At 34.9% G+C, this 10,655-nt stretch overlaps 1 protein-coding gene across 1 annotated transcript in view; it reads right to left on the bottom strand.

The window, feature by feature from the left end:
* Positions 1–8,636, bottom strand: part of Cpap1-b (cuticular protein analogous to peritrophins 1-B) — a 46,730-nt gene extending 38,094 nt beyond the window's left edge. The window contains exon 1 of the mRNA XM_074177422.1: positions 8,478–8,636. Coding sequence (XP_074033523.1) covers positions 8,478–8,541 — 64 coding nt within the window. The 5' untranslated portion in view covers positions 8,542–8,636. The remainder of the gene's footprint in view (positions 1–8,477) is intronic.
* Positions 8,637–10,655: the final 2,019 nt, after the last annotated feature.

Genomic DNA, 10,655 nt, shown 5'->3' on the forward strand with positions numbered 1-10,655 from the left:
TTTTCAGTAAAACCTGCCAGGGAGGTTCAAAGAACTGCGCCTCTAGCAAATGGTTAGTTCAAAATAGTGATAACAATGCTTGTCCTGTCAGATTATGCATTGAATTATTATCAAAACGAGGCACAAATATCAAGACAAATAGACTATTTTTAAGGCCAAATCGTCACTGGAAGACAGGAAGCGATAACTGGTATGACAATATGCCTCTGGGTAGAAATATAATCAACGGATGGACGAAATCTTCTGCTGAAGCAATTGGCTTGGATACGAAACAGAGGAAAATAACCAATCACTCTAATAGAGCAACTGCAGTCAGTCAACTAGCTAAGAGTGGAGTTCAAGAACAGCAATTGTTGAAAATTACTGGGCACAATAATGGAAATTCCATAAAACCTTATTTGAATATTGATCAGGAACATCATAACCAAATAATCAATAGTATGCGTGGAAACACCTATGCAGTAACCGAGGCAAATACAGCAAGATCAACGGAATATCATTATACGAATTGTTCTTTTAATAACTGTGTGTTCAATAAATAATTTTGTTCGAATTGCAAAAAATTTTCTCACCGAATATCCCTCGAACATTGATAAATAACTCATAATTTTATCACAACTTCCTCAAGCACGTTATTTTAGGTAACATCCCTCCGCCTTCGGCGTCGGGATGTTACCAAATAACGTGCTTTAGAAAACTGTGATAAAATTATTTCGTTAGTTATCAATGTCCTTGGGATATTATAGCTAATAACTTTTAGACGATTCGTCCAAATTACTAAGTGTAAAAGACAAAGTTTATCTATGCTGAATACTTGAAGCGACAATTGTATCAATTTTCATAAGAATTTGACACATATTGTAAAATTTGCATTGTGAAAAAGTATCAACTGTATTTATGGCTCAGTATTTTTCATCTAGTAGCTACCACATTAGAGACAGATATATGCTGTCGCGGACTTTTATTGAGAACTATTTGAGATGAACAATCTTACGGTGCATTATTATTGTTGGGAATAAAGAAGACAAGAACAACTGCTCTTCACCCACAATCCAATGGAATGGTCGAGAGGCATAATCCCACCATCAATAACTACCTCTCGATGTTTGTCTCCGAAAAGTAAAGAGACTGGGGTAAATTGGTTCCTCTTTTTCTGTTGCCATACAGGAGCTCCCAACATGACGCGACAGGTTATACACCATGCATGTTGTTAACTGGTAGGGAACTCCAATAGATGTATTGTGTGACAGTCCTTTCGATGAATCTCAAGAGGTACCTCTTTCAGAGTAAGTGATTGACCTGAAGGAGAGACTGGAAATTGTACACCAATTTGCCAGGAACAAATTACAGCTTTCCAGCGACAGTATGAAGGTAAGATTTGACAAAAAGTCGCTGCCAGTGAACTTCAAGGAGGGCGATGGAGTGTGGCTCTACCAACACCAACGTCGAAAAGGTTTGAATCCAAAGTTGCAGAGACCATGTCAAAGACCTTACTTAGTAACCAAAAAGATAAACGATCTGGTGTACAGAATCCAATTGTCGCCCAGAAGCAAGCCTAAAAGTTGTGCACATAGAGAGGTTAAGTCCTTACATGGGTCGTGATGTCCCCTCTTGGAATGTTGTTCGGGGCAAACAACCTCAGGGAAGGGGGTAGTGTTCTAGATCATGCCCAGAAGAAAGCAACGCCGTCCGCCACTGATAACCACAAACCAAACGAGACGTAGCTAAGAGCGCGGAAATGCCCAATGTTCCCTGTCCCTCGAGAGGCAGCAAGAACTTCGGCGAAAATTCAACGATGTTCGTTTACGATATTTGAGCGCTGGCGGCGGGCATATCAAGACAGTCAAGTGGACGTTACAGTGCGGTACGCGACGTGATCTAGTAAGTCGATAGACATTCAAATAATAGTTGAAGTTTTATAAGCTGATGTATAAGCTGTATATACGTGAGGTTTCATCTGAATCCGTTCAGTCGTTCAGGCGTGAAAGAGCCACAAACATGCATATATACATACATTTATCCATCCTCACAAACCTTCACATTTATAATACTAGTTGTCGGCCGCTGCTTCGCTCGCATAGAATTTGGTTTATCACATTATAGGAGGGGAGCCCGCGATGCAAAATGAGGATTTACTCGAGCGTCATAGAGACATATCAGGTTGCAAAGCTAAGATGATAAGAAGAAGAAAATTTCATATAATATATACCTTTTAATCGGTGGGGCAAGCGTCTATAGGTTTTCAATTTGAAAAAATACTATTGCATGGACATACTCGAGCGCGTCAGATATTGATAGCATCAATGTCCTACGTATTTTTGATAATGTTCGTAAGTTAATCTGATCGTTTGCATGATGCGGATGGTTGTACGTAAGGGTTTAAAATGAAAAGAAAACAAATTTAATCGAGCGCGTCAGATTTTCTAAGGGGGTATTAAGTGCAATAATCTGACGATTACGATCTGACGCAAACTCGCGGCCGTCATTATAATGTGCAAAACAAATTTGCCATTTCGAAATACTTAAGCGTGTCAGATCAAGATATATATGGTTCATCTTTATGTTCTAGATGTGCTGTCTCATGTTCTGACGATTATCTAGAGGGATTCGCCTAATCTGACAAAAAAAACATTTTTTTTTTCAATTTTTTTTAATCATCGAACTCAATTAATTGAAAAGCTCAGGAAGTAGCATGCAAATAAATAAGTGTATGTTTTTTAAATAGAATACTTGTATTTATAAGAAAATAATTAAAAAAATATGCTCAAAAAAATTAATTTTTTCTATCAATTGAATAATTAGTCATCATCTTCATCTTCATCGTGAACGAGTCTCTGTGATCAGCTGTGATGGCGTCATGGCAACAAAATTCAGAGTGGGGAGGGAGTGAGAGTAATAGATAGAGAAAATGTGAAAAAAAAATAGAAACGCGGAGAGGGAAATCATACAGCTGGATGCATTGAACTTTATCGACGAATTTTTGTTATTTCGGGTTGCGCAAATCGTCAGATTATATATTTTTCGTTATCCTTGAATTATTTCCTTCTAAAATTAAAAAAAAATCATCTACGCTCGAGAATGTCAAAAATACGTTATTTTTTTACAATTTTGCTGCCTTTCCTTTCCTTTACGTCACTCTCAAATTGTCAGATTACTGGAATGAACACTTTTTGGCATGTAATTAACTCACCCTACCTTAATCTGACGCGCTCGCGAATTTCTAATGATCAACTTTATATATGAGGCTTATATTTGGTGGAGGTACTTAACCGAGTACAAGGTATCTCTCTGTATATTAATCTGTCGCGCTTTAGTAAATCCTGAAATCCCCTATGATTAAGTTTGGTGACAGACCATTTTGAACGAATAGTTACCAATATCAGTAAAGACGATGAGCAGGATATGATTCTGAAATCAAATCGCGACGCTCTTCCTCCATTCAAAAATTATAGCCCTTTAAATGAAATGAGAAGTCATGTTCCACTTTCTTGTTTCGAAAAGCCTTTTTTTCAGTTTTGTGTCTGAAATTATTTTCAATTCGTTATCAGTTCTCTATTCGTCATCACTGTCAACCGTTAAAAACATCTGAATTTTTGCATTATTCATACTCCTTTCTCGAGTAATTGAAACCAGCATCACAAAACAGAAAGCATGTAATCAACTTTTCTGATTATTTTTCACATCTACCAATCAGAAGAAAGTGTCAAATTTCCATCTCGCAAGTCATTGCAACCAAAACTAATCATTATGTTATTGACGGTTCTGTTTTAGTCGCGCATACATTCTGCTGAATGATTCTTGAAAATATTACTTTCATTTTCATCTCACAAGAGTGAAACCTTCCTCAACATGCGCCGCACCCACTATATCAATTCACGTACCAAAACAAAGTATTGCTTTCACTGTTGTATTTTCTATATGCACTTAAATTCAGTGAATCTGTGGGGTGGATATACTGAGTTCAGAATGCTATTATTCTCTTGGTCAAGACACAAAGTAAAAAAAAGTATCAGAACTCAGTTATCAACATACTTTGATCATAATAATAATATTTTTTAGACGCTTCATAATAACTTCGCCTGTATGTATGTATGTTAGTTTGTTTGTAACTCTCACGCTCAGGATCTGTTTGTCATCATCTGGCACTCCTCTGAGGAGTGCCAGATGACAGTACTTCCAATTTAATATTGAAATACTCAAAATAAAGGAAAATTAGTTGCATCAATCAAAAAAAAATATATATATATATATATATATATATATATATATATATATATATATATATATATATATATATATATATATATATATATATATATATATATATATATATATATATATATACATATATATATATATATATATATATATACATATATATATATATATATATATATATATATATATATATATATATATATATATATACATATAGATACACCTGAAAAAACTGAACTAGAAGAGAGACATAGACATAAATGATTGGAAAAAAAGAAAAGGAAAGCCAGAGCCAAAGCAGTGAAACGTAGTTTGAAAGAACTCAGTTCAATAAAAAAGAAAAATAAAGCTAAGAAAATAGAAAGCGTCTAAGATTCAGGGAATCTGAAGGATCCTAATTTAGCTTGCGGGAGAGTTCAACATCTCCAGTTGATTAAAAAATGGGCGAAGAGACTGATGATAATAGTATCAATAATAATTCAATTATGATACCAGAGAAAATCAAAGATAATTGTTATGTTTTGGTGAAATTTGGAAAAAAGGCCTTCTGTTGTTGATGACGTCGGAAAAGTTCTCAGTTATTATTCCGGTATAGAGATGAATATATCTTATCTGTGTATCAGAAATGTCGCCATGATCTTCCCTGATCCTCAACCACGAACGGGCTGTGCAGCTAGAATGGCTAGACTTTATACATTTGCAGTTTATTTAAATAATTATAATGTGCAATATGTTTCAATGAAACAACCAAATGTATGATTACCTACTTTGAGTTTAAATTGTCAAAGACTCTGTAACGATGTCATACGAAATGATCGTAAACATCTCATTTAGATTGATTATAAAGCTTAGTAAAGTAAACTAAGGATGAACGATTTTATTTTTTGTTATTTTTTTTCAAGAAAGTTTTATCGACTATTAGTCAAGTCAAATATTTCTAAGTTAGTTCATTGATAAATAAATATTTTTATAATTATTAATAAAAATTCAACGACTTTAATTGGCTTTTTGATTACCCTGTATGAATTTACCCCATGGCGTACGAAAGTACCCCACCTATTGTACGAACGTACCCCGTACGTGGGGTACGTTCGTAGAGCGTAGAAAAACCGCTTTAACGCTTTAACCTTTTGACATAATAGATTCGAACTTTTTTGTAATAAACTACAATATATTTGTTACACTCTGGTACATAAAGTTGATAAATTCAACAATTAGTCATGAAGAAAAAAAAATAAATCTAAAAAGTGTACGAAGGGTAACCACTTTCCCCTACGGCTGATTGATACCAGAGTTAAAATAAAATAAATATAGTTTAAAAAGACTATGTGTTTACATAAATGTAGTTTAAACACTTAAAAACACGATTTTAAAGAACATGGAACTAAAAAGTTGAAAATATTTAAGAAAATAAGCTTAAAACAATAACAAACGAAAAATATTAGTATTATTGTAAAAAAAGCGTGGGCGCTTTGTGGCATATTTTTTTAATATCAAGCGCCCGTCGCTTTTTTCACAATAATACTTGTATTTTTCGTTCGTTATTGTTTTAGGCTTTTATAAATGAAAACCATGAAACAATGGAATAATCTTTTGGATACTGAGAGCCATTGTAGAGCAGATAGCAAGGTAGAAATTGGTGGGAACCTATTACATTTTAAAGTTGAATTGAAGGGGTTATATTTTTAGGAGTGATTAATTTTTGGGAAAGAAAGTTTTTGGCTTTCTACTACTCCACCTTGATACAAAAAAAAGGATGAGGGAATCTTCCAAAGAAAGAAAGGAAGTAATCAATTTGAAAATAAGTTACTCTATACATGGATGTGTAGATCATGCAAAGAAGTAACTTTCAGACACAAACTGAAGGAAACTCCTCCTGAAACAGCTACTTTCATATAAACATTGAATTACACGAAAGAAAAAAATTCTTTTGAAACAAATACTTCTATATGAACACTGAATTATACAGAAGATACTTTTCTCTATTCAGTTTGTATTTCAAACATTCGTTGTGGAATAAAAATCAGATATCATTCACATGAGTTCTACTTTAAATGAAAGGTAACAAATTGCACTTACAGTGACAGTGTTCCATGTGTGGAACACACGAAAATAATGTATATATACAGTGTGGTCCACTAAGTCTGCAACAAATGGAAAACTTTTTTATTATCGATTTCTCAGAAAATTTTATTTTTGATAAAAGTTGGTGCATGTTCCAAAACTATACCAAGTGTACCTGAAATAGCTTTATGACAAACACCATACAGGATAGGCCAAAAAATATACAGTTCGTTCAGGAGTGAAGTACCCTTATTTCAAAATATATAGAAATATGTTGAAGAGAAAGTTGTTTAGAATTGAAAGATATGTTCAGATACGAAGTCATGGCCTGCTATTGAATTTTTTTTTCTTTTGGAAAATTTTGAATTACCCACGTATAATATATATTTTTACTTTTTTGATTTAATATGTATTTGAAATAGCCACAATCAAATCAGTTTGGATTATTTTTTATCAAACTAAGGTGTATTTGTAAAATTTACTTGGATTTGTATTTTTTAGGTGAACGTCAACTTCATGTTTGTTGCAACGATATTTAACAGAACTCTAGAACAACAAATACTCTTTTTAACGAGGCAAATACTTCACTAAGTATAATGTTCATATGAATGAAGGTCCACCAAAGAAATTAGTGATTATACCGGCATAAAAAACATCTGTGAAGCGTATTCTCAAGAAACATAAGTACCATGCTTACAAACCTACATTCATTTGTACATTTCAAGAAAAAGACTATGATTTGAGATATGATTTTTCCATGTGGATTCAGAGTGAAATAGAAGAACAACGAAATTTTCATCGATGTATTCTGTTTGGAGATGAATCTACTTTTGCAACAAATGGGGTTCTATCATCACAAAATTGCAGATGGTGGTCAGATGTCAACCCAAATTTTATTATTGACAACAAAAATCAATACTATCAGAAAACAAACGGTTGGTGTGGTATATTAATTGCTATGACAAAAGTTATGGTTTCAACATAACGAATGTCCTGCCCATTCTACCAGAAATGTCTCTCAGTGGCTGAATAGGACATTTCGTAATAAATGTTCAGGATGAAATACAGATCCTCGATGGCCTCCTCGTTCTCCAGACCTTACACCTCTAGATTTTTTCTTATGGGGATACACTTAAAACAAAAAGTCTACAGAAATCGCCCCTTTAATAATGTTGATGAGCTTGAAACTTCAATACGAGTTCATTGCAGAAATATTCCCGCTAATGTGTTGCAATCTACATCAAACGAATTTTATGAGCAAACAATTAGATGCATCGAAAGAGAAGGTGGAGATACAGAAACGCTTTGACAATTTTTATTGTTAGCACCTGTTGAGTTGTTAAGTTACCATACTATATTTTTCTGTACTATCGCTTATTGGTTCTTTTTTGTTCATGGCTATCCGCGATAGATATTGACAGTTTATTCATATGAACATTATACTTAGTAAAGTATTTGCCTCGTTAAAAAGAGTATTTGTTTTATTCTAGAGTTCTGTTAAATATCGTTGCAACAATCAAGAAGTTGACGGTCACCTAAAAAAATACAAATCCAAGCAAATTTAACAAATACACTTCAATTTGATAAAAAATACTTCAAACTGATTTGATTGTGGCTACTTCAAATACATATTAAATCAAAATAGTAAAAATATGTATCATACGAAGGTAATTTTAAATTTTCCAAAAGAAAAAAAATTGAATAGCAGGCCATGACTTTGTATCTGAACATAACTTTTAATTCTAAGCAACTTTTCTCTTCAACATATTTCTGTATTTTTTGAAATAAGGGTACTTTACTCCTGAACGAACTTTATATTTTTTGGCCTATCCTGTATGGTGTTTGTCATAAAGCCATTTCAGTCACACTTGGTACAGTTTTGGAACATGCACCAACTTTTGTCAAGAATAAAATTTTCTGAGAAATCGATAATAAAAAAGTTTTCCGTTTGTTGCACACTTAATGGACCACACTGTATACTTTCAGTCTTTCATTTTACTACATTGTCATCAAATAAATTGTCTCAGTTCTGGACGGTCCTTTATTATCATTCCCAAAAGAAAACAAAAGTATCTGGTCTGAACTTTCAACCTCAAGGCAAACAATTTTTAGAAATCCCAATGTTGTAAGCAAATGTACATAGTTAATGCAAACAGTCATATGTAAAATATATTATAAAAAAAATCGTTCCTCACCAATTATTATGAAGTATCCTAAAACGACCAGCACAGTTTGCACAGAATACGTCTGCCAATTCATGTTTGTTTACTTATTAGAAAGTTCCGCAATACCACGTACAAAAACACCTCAAAGAATCTCGTGGGCAACTGTTTGCCGGATTTTCAACTGACATTCATTTACCGGAGTCGATGGGTAGGGAATAATAGTACCGCCAGTGGTACTGACTTGGTGAACAAGATAATACAGAGAGGACCAAACACATGATTTTGTGAAGCAGTTCATATATTTTCGGTAATGGCTGTTGAAGTCATGCAAAATGCATCAATGTACCCAATTTCGAAAGTCCAAAACACAGCATTTCCGTACGCCTTTTGTTTGATTAAAATACACCTTCTGGTGAAGCCAACTTGTTTGAAAAGGTATCAAAATTTGCCAATGAAAATCAATTATGGGGGCCAAAGAGGGTCATTCATTTTTTTTACCCAGAAGAAATGTTTCCGTTGAATTGAGATTATACATGTATTTCACGAAAAAAAACACATACGTTCTCACACGCATATGTTTCAATAGCAGTGTTTATTTCAATATCGAACGTAAAAAAATCAATTTACGACGTCTCAGGTTAATTTCAATATATATTTCACTATTTTCACAAATCGAACATTTGAAAATGGTTTCTTTTCAAAGGCAAAACACAAGCACGGAAAATCCTTAAGACGCTCTGAGAGCGGTGCCTGTGCGAAAGTAGCGATTCGCGTTGGATTTGAATCGATAGAGATTAAATTCATTTGGAAAACCGTCCTCACAAAGTTTATTCCACAAAAATGCAGTTCTCAAAGTGGAAGAGTTCTCAAACATTGAAGTTCGAGATGTGCTGGGTTGAATCTCAAAACGTTGAGCAGCCACAGTCTTCCGCGTGTTTCTAATATGTACCTGCCTGTCAGCCTTACCCATTGCTGAAAATGTGAAAGTTGAATAGAACTGACCGATACTTGATGAAAATCCCTATTTAAAAACCGCGACACGTGTTTTGCTATACAATAGCTTCCTCAAGCATAAACTAGAAAGCTCGAGGAAGCTTTCTCAAGCATTATCTAGGAAGCTTGAGGAAGATTCCTCAAGCATAAACTAGGAAGCTTAAGGAAGCTTCCTCAAGCATAAACTAGTGTATGCTTGAGGAAGCTATTGTATAGCAAAACACGTGTCGAGGTTTTTGTAAAACCCTTTATAGTGAAAATCATACAATAAAGTGTATTAGTTTGTTTCAATAGTTCTGTCCATTTTAATGTGTCTGTTTCAAACTGTAATATATCAGTGAATGTTTTGAATCAGTGCAGTTTTGTCAACGTAAGACAAGTCAATTAATTCCGTCAGCATGAAAACTGTGTGCTGGGGATTCGATGAAGTCGACCAAAGTCGTCTTTGCCTGGTCCTTATTGATTGAAGGTACTACTGGTGAGAAAATGATCAAAGTGCTGGAAAATATGATAGTCGGTTGGCGAGAGGTCTGGGGAGTATGGTGGATGAGGCAGAACTTCGACGCTAATTTTCGGACGGTGATTTGACAAACGTGCGGACGGACGTTGTCGTGAAGCAGGATCGGACCTCATCTGTTGACCAATGCCGATTGCTGCTGACGCAATTTTTGGTACATTTCGTCGAAGGTCTCACAATAAAACTCTGCTATGATGGTTTGGCTAAGTTGCCGAAAGTTATAGTGAATCACACCAACCGCAGACCACCATACAGTGACCATGGTATTTTTTGGTAGGTTTTCGCCTTCGGGAAGTACCTGGATGGATCATCGGTGCCCAACCACTGTCCTGAACGTCTCCTGTTGTCGTAGAGCAATGGTTCTTAACTGGTGGTCCGCGGACCACTGGTGGTCCCTGGAAGCATCCCAAGCGGTCCGCGGAGCCATCCTGATAAATATGTTAGATGAGACGACACGATACAATGCGACCCGCCGCTAAAATGTTTGAAGAAGAGTCACTGTTTTCTGAAGAACTTGAAACGACGTCGCAAGGTGCAGATATTATGGATGCAATAAGTCAGTATATGAGGAAACATTGACTTATGTGGGAACGGCTTGCGGGGTTTTGTACGGACGGTGCTCCTGCTCTGCTTAGTTCTCGCTCTAGTCTTGCAGCATTGATGAAAACCAAAAATCCGTTCGCAATTACGACGCACTG

Source organism: Leptinotarsa decemlineata, unplaced genomic scaffold, assembly GCF_025532065.1.
Source record: "Leptinotarsa decemlineata unplaced genomic scaffold, Ldec_3_MD MMD2_tig00002974_RagTag_RagTag, whole genome shotgun sequence".
Classification (NCBI taxonomy): domain Eukaryota; kingdom Metazoa; phylum Arthropoda; class Insecta; order Coleoptera; family Chrysomelidae; genus Leptinotarsa; species Leptinotarsa decemlineata.